The 15,320-nt window shown below is 37.8% G+C and overlaps 1 protein-coding gene across 2 annotated transcripts; it reads left to right on the plus strand.

Annotated features, from left to right (window-relative positions):
* Positions 1-179: 179 nt before the first annotated feature.
* Positions 180-13,953, plus strand: mfsd14a2 (major facilitator superfamily domain containing 14A2). 2 transcript variants are annotated; one of them, XM_026205125.1, is made up of 12 exons: positions 180-387; positions 2,389-2,478; positions 5,211-5,273; positions 5,513-5,640; positions 6,692-6,806; positions 7,059-7,277; positions 8,294-8,407; positions 9,711-9,782; positions 9,950-10,062; positions 10,696-10,793; positions 11,701-11,867; positions 11,946-13,953. In XM_026205125.1, the coding sequence occupies exons 1-12, from the start codon at positions 304-306 to the stop codon at positions 12,156-12,158; spliced, it is 1,476 nt and encodes a 491-aa protein (XP_026060910.1). In that variant the 5' UTR covers positions 180-303; the 3' UTR covers positions 12,159-13,953. The 2 variants fall into 2 exon arrangements, with proteins under 2 accessions (XP_026060910.1, XP_026060908.1); XM_026205123.1 differs by having other exon boundaries at positions 181-387; positions 2,383-2,478.
* The last annotated feature ends 1,367 nt before the right edge of the window (positions 13,954-15,320 follow it).

Below are 15,320 nucleotides of genomic sequence, written 5' to 3' on the forward strand. Positions count from 1 at the left end.
CAGCAGTTTACAAGACAGAGGGATTCCTCATTGCTTTGTGTTCCCGTGCCGATTATGGTAATAAGCACTTTGGATTCACTCGCGCGGACAATGTACTCAGCCAATCAAACCGCGAGGTAAACCACTCCCGTATGACTTTGACCAATAAGAAGCCCGCGTTGAGAAATATGGGCCGGACCCCCGAGTGCCAGGACTGACGACAGGAAGTCGCATATCTTAGCGTGGATGCTAACGGTAAACTGTAATATTTAGCCACACCTCGCAGGTCCATCTCCCACAAACAAGAATGGATATAAGTTAACAATGACTGGAGAGAAAAAGAAGAAAAAGCGGCTGAACCGCAGCATTCTTCTAGCCAAGAAAATCATCATTAAAGATGGAGGCACTGTGAGTAAAACATTTCTTTGTGGCAGTTAGCCATATGCTAGTCAGGGCTAGCAAGCTAAGCAGGTGTTTTTTACAGGATGAGCTGTAACAGCTTTACATTGAGTTTCGATTGCAACCTTTCAGACACCTTTTAGTGATTTCATCTTTCGTTTCTCCTTATTTACGAGAAGAAATGTACAGTAATTTGTGAGAGACAATAGTTTCATTAGGCAGCCCATAGTGAAAACAACAAGCCAGCTGGCGAGAATGCCAACCAGATCAATCATGGCTTGCGTTGACATCGAGTGAGTTACCTTATGCTTAAAACCTGGAAATGAAACTTGAAGCTTGAAATTATGATAATGAATAATTTATTAAGATAAATAGTCTTTAAGGTGACCATTAGTGAAAGAAGTGGGTGTCCCATCAGAATAGAAATCAACATGCATTTTATGATATGTTTTGTCCGACAGTTCACCTGATGTGTTCTCTACAAGAATTATTTGTTTATGGTTTTATCATTGTGTTTTGGTTATAAACATATTTTAAAAAGATTCGATTTGTCCTTATAATGTCAAGAAAACTGCTAATGGGCTGTCAAATTGTATTCGATCAAGTAAGTAGAGTGAATTCCCATGAAATACTGTGTAGTCTATGGCACCATTGTCTATGAAGGAAACACATCTCAATACATTTTTGAAGGTCTTAAACTCAAAAATGTCTGAAAAGACTACAAAGGCGTTAATATTAATTATAAAGTAAAACTAAATTTAATTCTACACACTGAAATCATGGTGTTTTGTGCATGCATTTGTAACCTGTGCTTGTCTGCATGGTCTAATGCAAGTTACAAAATATATATATTTGTCTTTAATTTCTTCACTTTCAAACATTTTAAACCCAAAAGCTTTCAACATGTAATGTTTTGACCTCTTTTTTTTTTGATACTGCTAAAAAGCACTAAACGTTGGAAATTATGTAAATGTAAATAAAGTGAACCACCTGTCTTTGCATTCCCAAAAAGAAGCACGTCAATTAAATTGTAGCCTTTGTTTTTATAATTTATGATTCCATAAGATCTATTTCTGTTTAAATTTAATTAATTGTGAAGCCCCGTTTGTTTATTTTAATGCTACATTCAGTTTAATAAATGATTAGATTTTTATAAACTTGCATCACAAACCCCCTGAGTTGCATGGTAATTTTGTACCAGGCTACATTATATGTTTGCTATGAAAGTAAATTATTTTTTATTTTTTCAATATGTAATTTGAACACACTACACATTTTCCAAGAAGTGCGAGATGGTTTTACACTGTAACAAGTTGTACATAACAAGAGCTTTCTAATCATTGACTTATTGTACAAGTGATAAGCTTGAGAGTCCTGGAAAATCATTTTGTTTGACACAATAACAGCTCTAGGTATCAGCAGTAGCTCTTCAAATTCAGCAGTTAATATTTTGGTCTTCTGAACTTTAAGAGCTTTTACAAATACAGTCAAGCTATTCAAGATGTGTTTGCACAGTTCAACAAAGCCCACGGCTCTTTCTCCCCATTTTCTAATGATCTGTTGCATTGAGCTCAGTCTGCAGGCTATTATACACAGGAGTGCAGGCTTTCTTGCATACCATTTAAGTCACTTCTGATGTTTAGCATGCATAATTTCAATAAGGGTATGGCAAGGCAATTTGGGGCTTTTAGGGATTGGTTTAGTGAAAACTAAAGTGAAAGCTTTTGCAGTGCACTAGATAAAGAGATAGTGTTAGATAATGAATTTGTCATAGTAGGCCCTTTGGACCCTGTTATTGCAAACTGTGATCTTGTTTATTTAGTGGTAATAAATGATGATAAAACCTCCGTTAAGTCAAATATTATATTTGTGTATCAAGCCTTCTCCTATTTCTCTTGTCCAAACTTCCTCCTTATTGCTTCCTTTATCCCTGTTGTTCACATTCCAGCCTGATTTAGTTTGTTTGTAGTAACATCATTAGTAATGTACGTCCTTCTTGTTTAGCCACAGGGGTTTGGAGAGCCCAGTGTCTATCATGCGGTGGTGGTTATCTTCCTGGAGTTCTTCGCCTGGGGACTGCTCACCACTCCCATGCTTACGGTAAACCAGTTTTGCTTCATCGCCCTCATTCACATTTCAGATCAGAGCGAATTACAAGCAATGAATGTTTGCATTCATCCTTCCTTCCTTTTGTATCCATTACAAGGATAGACATTTCCCATTGCCTGAATCTGAGAAGGCTTGAACTGAATAAATGAATCCTGATCAAATGGAGAGGGTCAGAATGAAGCATTCAGTTTTAGTTGATTGTTTCAGCGGAGTATAACGGACCCAGCCATATTAAAACAACATCAAACGCTGTCATGCTAATAATGACCTTTTTATTCTGAAGGCTATGGAGGGTTTGTCAGGACACATGGTTGTAAATGAAGCTGAACCTGGGATTTACTTTGTATCTTTGTGCCAATTGTTTTTATGCCGGTCAGCATGATACTATTGTTGACACTGTATCCAGGACAGTCACAGCATTCTGCACAACCTTTTGTCTCAAAGTGATCTGTGGCTCTGATTGTAGCCGGTGTTTCCTTGAGATTTACACTGCATGCAAAGTGGAATTGCAGTTTCCTTTTCTTGAATAATGCATGAATTGAAAGCAGTGTTGGGTTTCACTTTCAGTAAAAGTCAGCAACCCCTTAGAGTGAAATCTGGACCAATAAGGCCAAGCTCAATACATATTAATATGCATTTAAGTGTGTGTGTGTGTGTGTGTGTTTATATATATATATATATATATATATATATATATATATATATATATATATATATATATATATATATATATATATATATATAAAAAATACAAAAGTTTGCGAACAAATTAATGCTGTATTTTATTTTTTAATATAGAAAATGAATGTAACATAATAATGTAATTTCACTAGTGATGAGTTTTTAAGGTTATATTACTGGCTATTGGTAGTGGCTGAAAATTAAATTGACCCTTAGTTGCTTATTGTCTCATATATGAATAAACTGACCCTTTTTTTGTCCCTTCATTGTCCTCATTTCCTAATTTGGGAGGAGGATTTGCATTTAGCTGGTTGTTGAGCCAGAAAGTCGTCTCCGTGCTCTTTGCTCTGGCCTTTTATTTGATTAGTAGCCTCTGGCTCTGATACTGAAGCACTAATGAGCCTAACAAACCCTCCAAGCTAAATGCCACACTAACAAGTCGTATGTCTCAGTGAGAGACACAGTTTTGCTCTTTCAGACAGTGCAGTCGAGCTCTGCTTCAGCGCACCCTAAAATCTGAGTGCCATATCAAACTAACACAGCAGGTGAAATGTGTTGACATGCTTTGTTTTCATTTCCCAACAGAACAACGGAACAGTCTGTTCACGGCATTCATTCTCACATTTAGAGTGGGGAAAAGTAGCATTACATTTCTGTCCATATTTCCATGCTCATTGTATGAATCTGACCTATATACAAGCAGATTCTTTAATTAATTTACAACAGACCAACAACATTGAATTACCAATAACCAGTTCGTTTTCTCTTTTATTCAAGTCTGTTATATCAATGCAGTTAGAAAATAACCGATAAATGCAATTTTTTTCTTCTTTTTTTAAGCCTAGAAGAATCGAGAATTAACCATGCTGCTGTATAAGTAAAGCTTAATGTTCCCTGTGAGACTTTTGGACCTCTTGGAACTGAAGACGTTGTCTTTGAATGTGTATACAGGTCAATTGATTTGTCTCCCAGTCATAAAAGAACAGATATCTTTAGTACTCTTAAGTATGTAAAACATTGATATTGTTGTATACAGTGAGTTTAATGATTAATCAAGCTGTGAGAATCATTGCTCCAGTTAGAGGCCTGCAACTGCCATCAACGGCAATGACAGTACGTGTGCTTGGCCTCAAATAGAAAGCAGTTAATCTCTCAGAATGAAGAAGTAACTTTGCTGTTTAAATACAGCCTTGTCTTGTACTTTATTACAGGTTGGTCATTTCATTGCACAGTCAAAACAACATGTTTTGGACTCGATGTGGTTATTTTGTTACCTACACAAAAAAGAAGCAGCAATAACAAATGACCCTCATTTATCTGGAAAAACAAATGACGTTTTAGATCATAGATCAAACTTAGCTTGTGGACAGCTTGGGTATTTGACACGGACATTACAGATAACAGATGGTTTTCTACCCTATTAATCATTTTAATATGGAAATGGATTTTGTTGTATTTTTTTTAGCTTTTTGAGGATATTTAACATGCAAGCATTTTCAGAGCAAATAAGTAGAGATACAGATATGTATTCATTTTTTTATTTTTATTCTGTTTTAATCAGACTTGTTTGTTGTTGCCAAGTACAATCAAAATGTTAAATGCATGAAGTAAAATATTAGGCAAGTTTTCTACAGTTGTGTACTACATAAACACATTTATTAATATTTTGACATGTTGTACTCTGCTGTACATGTTGTATATTGTGATTATACGCACTGATATAACAATACATGATTAATAAAGTCAGTTATTAAATGTTAAATGTTATTAAATAAGTGAAAGATGAATCTTGAAATGAGTCTAAAATTGCATTAAAATCATTGTAAGGTTCATGATGTTACATACTTTTATATTGTGAGCAAAGTCTGTGTAAATGTATTGTGATGAATCACCCAATCGTTATTGTTATCCAGAAGCAGTGCTTCTCTGAATATGGTCCGAGAGTAAAGCTAGTGAATAATTACCAGCTCATGGTTATTTTGTAGCCAACCGATTATCAGTTGGTAGCATACATTTATGGTCAATCTGTGTTTTTGTTTCAGGTGTTACATCAGACATTCCCCCAGCACACATTCCTGATGAACGGACTTATTCATGGTGTCAAGGTAGGACAATGACTTCAGCTGTACGCTTTTACTCATGCTTTTTCCCTCTTCTCCCTGTGGGTACTTAATGTATCATTTTTAAACCTGACCGATAAAGAAGATTCTGTGATCAGCCTGACCTGAGTGTTACTGTCAAACATCCTGTTATCACATCCTGACAAGCTCTGGTCATGTCATTCAGGTATTTTCATAACTTTGAAGTAAATGTGTCATTAAAGGGAGTCTTTGTGTTCACGCAGGGCCTGCTGTCTTTTCTGAGTGCTCCACTAATCGGTGCTCTGTCAGATGTGTGGGGCCGGAAGTCCTTCCTGCTGCTCACCGTGTTCTTCACCTGCGCTCCCATCCCTCTCATGAAGATCAGCCCATGGTATGTCTCTTACATGGAGACCATTGCGTACAGGCAAAGACTCAAGAATCACCAACTATATAGACAGCACATAAAAAACCTAGATCAACCTACACCTTAACATTACATCTTAATTCCTATTCAGGGATGATATGGTGCAGCACTATTAGGCAGTTAAAACATAATTTCTTGATGATTTTTCTGAAATAACTTACTAAACCAATACTAATCTCTGCAAAAGCATTATGGCTATATTGCCTATATATATATATATATATATATTATATAATTTTTTTTTTTTTTTTTTATATTTGTTTATCTGATAAAATATTAAAACTAGATTCAAAATGGTACACAATTCTCAATTGTTTAACTATGTCATCCTGGTATCACGGACTCGCTCTTGTTTCATACAAACCCAGCAGCTGCCATCTTGCTATGACTGTTTTGTATGCTGTAATGGATTATAAGAGAACTAACAAACTGTTAAGGTTTTTAAAAAAATAAAATTTATTTTATTGCCTAAATTATTTTGTGGTGAAATGTTGTTGTTATACATGGTTTGACTGCACCGTTTCCCTTAAATGCCCGTTTAGTTTGAATTAGAATTTTGAATTTGAATTGAATCGAATTTGCCATCTTCACGGAAGCTTTTGCATTCAAATATTTCAACTCCAATCAATATTTTGCATCTAAATTTACATGTGTGGCAAGTAGCTGTGTAATAAGCAGGATAATGTACATCCAGCTGGTAATTCTCGCAGGTTGTCCTCCGCTTCACGTCTGGGTCCTGATCACCCTGTCTGGGGTTTTTTCTGCGAGAACAACAAGCTGGATATACATTATCCCTTATAAAATATACTGTTGTGAGTTTAACCTTACAGTGAGATAGTTATTGTATTTATTGTAACTTTTGCATTATTAAAGTTTGCATAGTTGTCATTTAATTGATTTGTTTATATCATCTTAGTTTTAAGCTATTTTGGAAAGCTGTTTCCTACTATCAGGTTTGAAGCATTTAATTTAAGGATTTTTCTGGTGATCGTCTCCTTCTCTCTGTCTGATCCCACAGGTGGTACTTTGCGGTGATCTCCATGTCTGGTGTGTTTGCAGTCACTTTCTCTGTCATCTTTGCATATGTGGCCGATATCACTCAGGAGCATGAAAGGAGCACAGCATATGGCTTGGTGAGCAGAGGACCATGATTCATGACTTCCCTTTGATGTTGTGCTGTAACCTGACTTCACAGCATGCGTGCAGCAGCACTTACTCTTTTTGTTGCGCTTTGGCGGATATTGGTTTCCTGTTGTTTTGACAGCCGTCTGCGGTTTCCACTTTTGCCCTGCAAATAAGAAATGAATATGTTAATTGCATCGATGAACATTTCCCTTGCGGTCAGCACAGTTGATTTATCTCAAGGTTCTGTTCCTTGCCCACAGGTATCGGCCACCTTTGCAGCCAGTTTGGTGACAAGCCCAGCGATCGGTGCTTACTTGTCAGTGACCTATGGAGATACTGTGGTGGTGATCCTTGCCACAGCAATTGCTCTGCTAGACATCTGTTTTATCCTGGTAGCGGTTCCTGAGTCCTTGCCTGAGAAGATGAGACCAGCTTCATGGGGAGCCCCCATCTCATGGGAGCAGGCAGACCCCTTTGCAGTGAGTAACTGATGTCTATAGCTGTTTTCATCCACCTACTTTTATGTGCATTTTGGGATATTGCATATGTACATATGTTAAGGATTTGCCACTGATGATTCAAACGCGAATTTTGAGCAGCCGTTCTGAATTCCAGCCCTCGCGCCCCCCTATTTTGCATATTATGTACGTTTCTTTTATGGCTTCAGATGTTTGTTCTTTTCGAACATAACTGCCATGCAAAGTGGACATCACCATATATCCCGCCATGATTCCAGTTCGAAGCGAACATATATGTTTCATTCAAAGTGCATTGAAGTGTGCGAGACATCAATTTAATTTGCATTTATTTACAGATATATATGATGTCACACTTGTCCATGTTTGAAGACTTTGCGCAGCACAAATCTGTGAATGAATGTTCCGAAGTGAGGTAACTTCAACAGATTTCCCCTGGTCAGGGAGTAGAGCTATGAACACTGTGTAGGGACCTTGTCAGTGGGAACACAGTTCATACACTGAGCTCACTTCTAAAGAGCTGATTATCTTGAGCATTAAATCGGAATGTTTAGAATTCTGTTGTGACACTGGAGACTAGCAACTGAAAATTCAGCTTTGTCACCTAAAGGAATAAATTACTTTTTTAAATGCATTTAAATAGAAAGTTTGAATTTATGTCTTTACCGTAAACAAATACAATGTTGATAAGCATTAAAGAGACTAGTTTAAAAATGAAAAAAAAAAATATTGACCACAATCTTTTGAACCGTATTGTGTGTGTGTTTTATTTTTTTCCCCATCTGAAATGCTTGTTCACACTCTGGTTGCCTTTTTGCCTCAAATCACTACCAGTGTTAATACCATTTTAATGGGGAAAAGCAAACCTTGAAACCTAAAAACTGGTACAACAACAAGCATCTGACGAAGAATGGCGAAGATGTAATTTGTCTCTTGTTAAATGAATCATGTTGCTGTGCTGCTGCCCACTCATTCTCTCTCAGTCTCGTGTTCTCATTGTGACTCAATCTTGTTCACAGTCCTTGCGTAAGGTGGGCCAGGACTCCACGGTTCTCCTGATCTGCATCACAGTCTTCCTGTCTTACCTGCCTGAGGCTGGACAGTATTCCAGTTTCTTCCTGTATCTCAGACAGGTACAGTTCATACCTTTTGCATCAATACTACAGAGACCCAGATCTGTAACTCTTCTGTATTTGCACGGCGGATCTCTGAGGTTGCAGCTGCTGTTTGTTGCAGGTAGCATGAATGTACCATGACGTTTATACAAACACTCAAACCTTGTTGTTGCTTAAGCAAATACCCTAAATGTGAGTCACATATCCGTGAGTCGTACTTCACATAGCTTCCCTCACCCTTCAAGTAATGGTTAGAAGTAACTGTTCTTGCTTGAGATGGTCATGTGATTTTCTTTCTTTTTAACATCTTCCTTAAAGTGCTTCTATTTAGCAGAAGGCCATTCGCCCATATTGCAGAGCAGAGCAGAGCAGCGTGTGGTTTTGTGAGATGTGTGAATATAATACCAGAAGCCTGATCTGATCACTGCAGTTCATAGAAACATCATTACGTAATACTTTGTTTTCTTCCACCTTGTGACTGACAGTTACTGGAAATTAAATTACCGGTAATAGAAATTAATCTAAATATAGAAACTGCATGGATGACACCATATGCTGCTGGTGTTAATATGTTTGTCCATTAATAAATCAGTCATAAATCAGAGGCTTATTTCATAACAGTGTGGCTATCATAAACTCAAAACTATTAAAACACCATTTTTGTTATATAAATATATATAAAATGTTACATAAATATACCGTATTTTTCGGACTAAAGTCACACTTTTTTTTATAGTTTGGCTGGTCCTGTGACTTATAGTCAGGTGTTACTTACTTATCAAAATTGATTTGACATGAACCAAGAGAAAACATTACCGTCTCCAGCCACGAGAGGGCGCTCTATGCTGCTCTGTGCTCCTGTAGCATACACTGAGCAGCATAGAGCGCCCTCTCGCGGCTTTAGACAGTAATGTTTTCTCTTGGTTCTTGGTTCTAAATAAATGCGACTTATAGTCCAGTTCGACTTATGTTTTTTTCCTCGTCATGACGTATTTTTGGACTGATGCGGCTTATACTCAGATGCGACTTATAGTCCGAAAAATACGATATATAAAATGTGTGCGTGTAAATTCAAAAAATTACAAAAGCACACAACAAAATGACTAGTAATGTTAAAATAAAAACTGAATGCGTACAAAAAACAAGTCATTTAAAATACTAATAGTTAATACTAAAATAACCCCATTATTAGCACAATTAGATTCACTGGATTGTGGCACACTAACTAAAACTCTGTTATTGAATGTTTAGAACCTAAATCATAAAATCTTCTTAAATGGTGTAAATTTTCAACTACCCAACTTTTGTCTTCAATTCCCAGGTCATTAGATTTACACCAGAAACTGTTGCTGCCTTCATTGCAGTGGTGGGAATCCTGTCCATCTTGGCTCAGGTTGGTTTCCAGGCTTTTTTTTCTTTTTTTGACCCGTTCCATTGTGAGTTTGTACTGCCTGACTCTGAGCAGCACAGCATGTGTGCATTCGTACTAATCTGCTCACTGTGCGAGTGTAAATGGACGCCAGTGAAGACTTCACAGTAATGATTCCTCTCTCTGTGCAGACGGTTGTCCTAGGAATCCTGATGCGTTCCATAGGGAATAAGAACACTATCTTGTTAGGCCTTGGCTTTCAGATCCTACAGCTGGCCTGGTACGGCTTTGGCTCCCAGCCCTGGTGAGTTGTTCATCTAGAAACCCACTAGAGGGCAGCAAACTTCATAAGACATGGCACAGTTCAGTTTGTAATCAGATTTGTATTTGAAATCAGAACTTATTGTGACATTTCATAAGATTTTCAGTTGAACTAGATGTTTTAGAGCTTAGATACTTTCCTAAAACATAATTTTGGAAAAACTTAAATGCCAGAAAAGATTGTTGACTCACTGATCCTCTCATTACAAGCATCATTTACATTTAGCAGACAATTTCATCCAAAGTGACTTCCGACTTGCATTCAGGGTACACATTTATTTTTTGAGCAGTACATGCTTTCCCTGGGAATCAAACACATGACCTTGGCGTTGCTAGCACTGTGCTTTACTCTTTGAACTATAGGAAAGCTATCAGCAAGTTATCTATCTGTGTCTCTTGGCTGGAACTCAAATAGACAAGTAAACATGACCTCAACAGTGTATGTTTTGGATCAGTGTGTGTGTGCGTGTGTGTGTGTGTGTGTGTGTGTGTGTGTGTGTGTGTGTAATCCTGAAACTAGTTTCACATACATGTAAGATAAACCGATTTAGAGTGTGTGTGTGAGCGAGAGAGAGAGAGAGAGAGAGAGAGTCTGATGGTTGATTTGTCTCTTTAGGATGATGTGGGCCGCTGGAGCTGTTGCTGCCATGTCCAGCATCACCTTCCCAGCAATCAGTGCCATAGTGTCCCGCAACGCAGACCCCGACCAACAAGGTGAGATTCATGCTGCCAAGTGTCCAATCTTAAAATATTTACACACAAAATCCTCTGGCTGGCACATTTAGTTAACCTTAGCCACAGAATGATTATGATAAGCCAGTGAAAACCATTTACACTCGTTGATATTTTGTGTATTTATGTATTTAGTAGCCAAGTAATAAACAGGATAATATACAGTCAGCCAGTGCAGAATAAACCAGTTCAGTTTATTTTTAACCCAGTAATGACTGTCTGATCTTATGCAATTGGTTGGATTATTATTGATGTTCCGAATTGGTCAATTCTAATAAGTTGATTAATAGTTTTAATGAATGCTGACAGAATAATAAATTAGATTTCATTTTCCATGTAACTTTATACTGTATTATATTTTAGATTACATTTTATTTTTGTGTAAATTTAGAATAATACACAAACTCAAATTATTTTACTTAAATATACTACAGTTTAAAACTTCTGGTTTTGCACAAATTATTTATTTTTCATGTTTTTGAAGGAATATTGTTATTCTGGTTGCACTATTTTACAGTACGTGTACTAACATGTACTTATAGTGTACTTACAGTGTATTTATCTAAGAAAATTCTGGTAATACAAGGTAACTACATGGGGTATTGTTAGGTTTAGGGGTAGGTTCAGGGTTAGTACCTAGTTATTACATAGTTATTGTTATAATTATAATAAGTACATAGTATGTACATGAGGAACAGGACTGTAAAATAAAGTGCTACCGTTATTCTTACAAGGCAGCATTTGTTAAAAATACAGTATAACAGCAATATTGTGAAATGATTACGATTCAAAACAACTGTTTGCTATTTAATACAGTATTGAAGCCCATTTTTTAAAGAAGTGGTTGGAGAAATGCAGCCCCATTCAGTTTGTCCTGTTTCTGCGTCAGGTGTTGTGCAGGGGATGATCACGGGAATCCGCGGTCTGTGTAACGGTCTGGGTCCAGCGCTCTACGGCTTCGTCTTCTACTTGTTCCACGTGGAGCTCAGTGAAATGGACCCCGCAGAGAGCCCAGAGAAGGGCGCCAAACCCAACATGGCCAACCCTACTGATGAGGTGAGAAACCGTGAAGAAATCTCTGTATTACAAAACATGCACCTACCAAAAGATCTCACTCTATCCATGCTTCTTCAGAGTGCCATCATCCCCGGCCCTCCCTTCCTGTTCGGAGCGTGCTCAGTGTTGCTGTCCCTGCTGGTTGCCCTCTTCATCCCAGAGCACAATGCCCCCAACCTGCGGTCCGGCAGCTACAAGAAGCACAACAATGGCGCACAGAGCCACTTACACAGTTCGCAGGGCGGCCCCTGTGAGGGTAAGGAGCCTCTGCTGGAGGACAGCAGTGTATAGCCCCACTGACTCGGGATGGGCAACAGACCCCAAACTCCCTCACAATCACCACCCCAACCTCCCCGAACGCACATGTGCAGTGCACTTTTTACACAAGATGGCATCATCGTCCTCTACTGGTGTGGAGACTGGTGCAGAAATTGCAAGTGCGTAACTGGGCCAACCGGGAGCTGACCTTGGCCTTGAGGAACAGGAAGTAGAGCTAAAGACATTTTGCCTTGCACAAGTGAGGGAAATGCGAGCAGACGCAGTTGTATGCCACCGATACAGACTTGGTGACGGTTTTCCTAATTTTTACTGTTACTTGGTTTTTTTGTGGGGGTTTTTTTTCTCTCTCTCTTTGAGAATTTCAACATATAAATTATATAAATGTTCCTTGTCCAAAGACCTGGTAACTGTAACAATAGGGAACGTGTCTGTTGTGATGTTACAGGCTAACTTTTGATGTGCTGCTTTCTACTGATTCTTCTTAGTTTTGTACTACTGATACAACAGATTGAGCATCATCTTTTTGAATCCTAGAGGAAACGCAACTAAGAAAGAAGGTCATCAGCGTCATTTCACGCAGTCATCGCTGTAGTATCATGCCCCTTCAGCCCACAGTTCCTGTTCTTGTACATCAGATGAAATGGTTTGTACTTCCTCTCCTTTTCTATCATGACAAAAACTCATGCAGGGGAAGTAAACGATGCCTTTAAGTGACTTTCTATTGCATTTACCAAACCCAGATGAAGACTTCGCTCTGAGAAGGGTCAATCGTATCACTCCTGTCGGAGACTGCGCATATTTCATTCTCATTTATCGACCGCCTCGCCGCCAAAACTCCCTGTGAATGTCAGCACTGCCATTTTACAACAGGCTAGCAGGGTTACGAGCTTACATTCTGACCGCAAACCTAGTTTTCATATTACTGCAAGCACTGATGTGGGTGGATTAGCTTACATGTTATTGGATGAGCTTCACTAGATCCAGTCAATTCATATCACACATGCTGCTACTGTAGGATGTACAAGGTTACAAAGTTCTGTGGTATTATACTAGACTCTAAACGTGGTATTTCTGTTAGAGCTGAGCTTTCTGGGCACGTCGTTGTAATTTTAGACCCCAAATTTTGTGGCCGATTGCTATTTGCGGTGCTTTTTTTTTTTTTTTCTCTGGTGAGACAAACTTTGAATACTTTTATCAGATCTCGACATAAATGTTTGCTTTTTCCAGAGAAAACCTCAAGTGCGTTCAGATCATTGTTTTTTTTGTTGTTGTTGTTTTTTAACCGATGTCTAGGTTTCGTTTATTTGGTTTTAGGTGCCATACCTATGACTTTATTTCTGTCTTTGTGTGTTTTTATTGACTTTCTGTTATTTGTATGGTTTTCATTTACTATTTTCAAGACAAATCAACAAGATGATCCACAGGCTTAGTCATCATAACTTCTTTTAGTTAACATTTTGGACCATTTATGTTCTCTTACAGCATTGAAAACCATGTAAATGTTATTTAAAATGGACTGAATATTGCATTGATCTGTATGACCAAACTTGAATGGAATTCTTCATCATATATCCTAGCAAGGAAGAGAGACGATGGATATCATTCTGTTTTGTACCTGCATAATTACTTCATCGACTAGCCACTAATTTGCAAAGAAATCTGGTGATTGCCTCAGAAAAAAAAAGCCAATTAATTTGTGCCTAAAATGTGCTCTAAAAGAATAGAAACATTTATATGTGAATGGTGAACGGCTGTAAATATTAGGAACTAATGAGAAGCTATTTATTAAAAGTTTATTGATATTGAAGTCTTTGTGTTTTCTTCAAAAAACTTGATGTCCTCTCAACACAAGCGATGTTCAGGGTTTAACAAAATGTTGCCCTCATTTAAAGCGGGCAATGAGAACATTTGTCAAGGCTCTTTGTATTCACTACTATATTTGAAATCTGGGGACTGTAGCCAAGTCTGATATGTGTGCTGCTGTGTCTTCTTGAGATCTGCCTCCTGCTTTTGATAACGCGAAATTTCCAAAGACGTATCTGTACTGCTTTGTAAAAGACAATGCAATGTTCACCCACCAGAGGGCAGCAGTGGACCGCTTTATAACCATCCTGCACAGCGTGATTCTAAACGACTTGTGCTTTCACTCTGCTTAAGTTTCCTCAGCCTTTCGCAATGCGGACTGGTTACTGGCGACTGGTATATCTGCAATAGTTTTAGACTATAAAGGTAGCAGTTGGCGTAATTTTGCTTCCAACGGCAGCATGTGCTAGAAATGCATCCAACAATACGGTGGAATCACACATGAGAAGTGCGAGAAACATTTTAGGAGCCGAGTCAGAGTTTCATAATATAACACCAGCGCTACAACGCGTGTAATAATATATGAGTGCTCTTCTTGCACTTAATTCGAGTTTATTTTCAATTTAAGTAGACTACTGATATGATTTGCTCATCTGCGCAATACAAAACGAAATTAACTGGTTTATAAAAGTCAAAAATCTAATATATATAAAATATGTGACCTTGCGAAACCAGTCGTAAGGGTCAAATTTTTGAAATTGAGATTTATACATCACCTGAAAGCTGAATAAATATGTTCTATTGGTGTATGGTTATGGTTTGTTGGGTAGGACAATTTTTGGCCGACATACAACTATTTGAAAATCTGTAATCTGGGTGAGCAAAAATTCAAAACGCTAAGAAAATGTCCCTTAAAGTTGTCTACATGAAGTCCTTAGCAATGCATATTACTAATCAAAAATTAAGTTTTATATATATTTGCAGTATAGGGAATTTACAAAATATGTTCATGGAACATGATCTTTACTTAATATCCTTTTTTATTCCTTCATTTATTTTGAGCCAAATTTTTTGGCTATTGCTACAAATATACCTGGGCTATGGCTGGATTTATGGTCCAGGGTCACATATAATATTATATCTCATAATATCTCAAGGATACTAAAAATGCTGCCGTGCATTAAGTCTTTAAAATTTATCTGCAAGATTATTTTTAAATTCAATGTCTCTGCAACTTTTGCCTCTGCAGCTTGTTTCACACATGCAGACGCTACAGTGGCTCAGGACTGTTTTTGAAAGCAGCCTCAGCACATGTAATCCTATTAGACCTAATAGAGTGCTGTAGGGTAAGAGCAACAGGGACGGGGTCAG

Source organism: Carassius auratus, chromosome 27, assembly GCF_003368295.1.
Source record: "Carassius auratus strain Wakin chromosome 27, ASM336829v1, whole genome shotgun sequence".
NCBI classification, from domain to species: domain Eukaryota; kingdom Metazoa; phylum Chordata; class Actinopteri; order Cypriniformes; family Cyprinidae; genus Carassius; species Carassius auratus.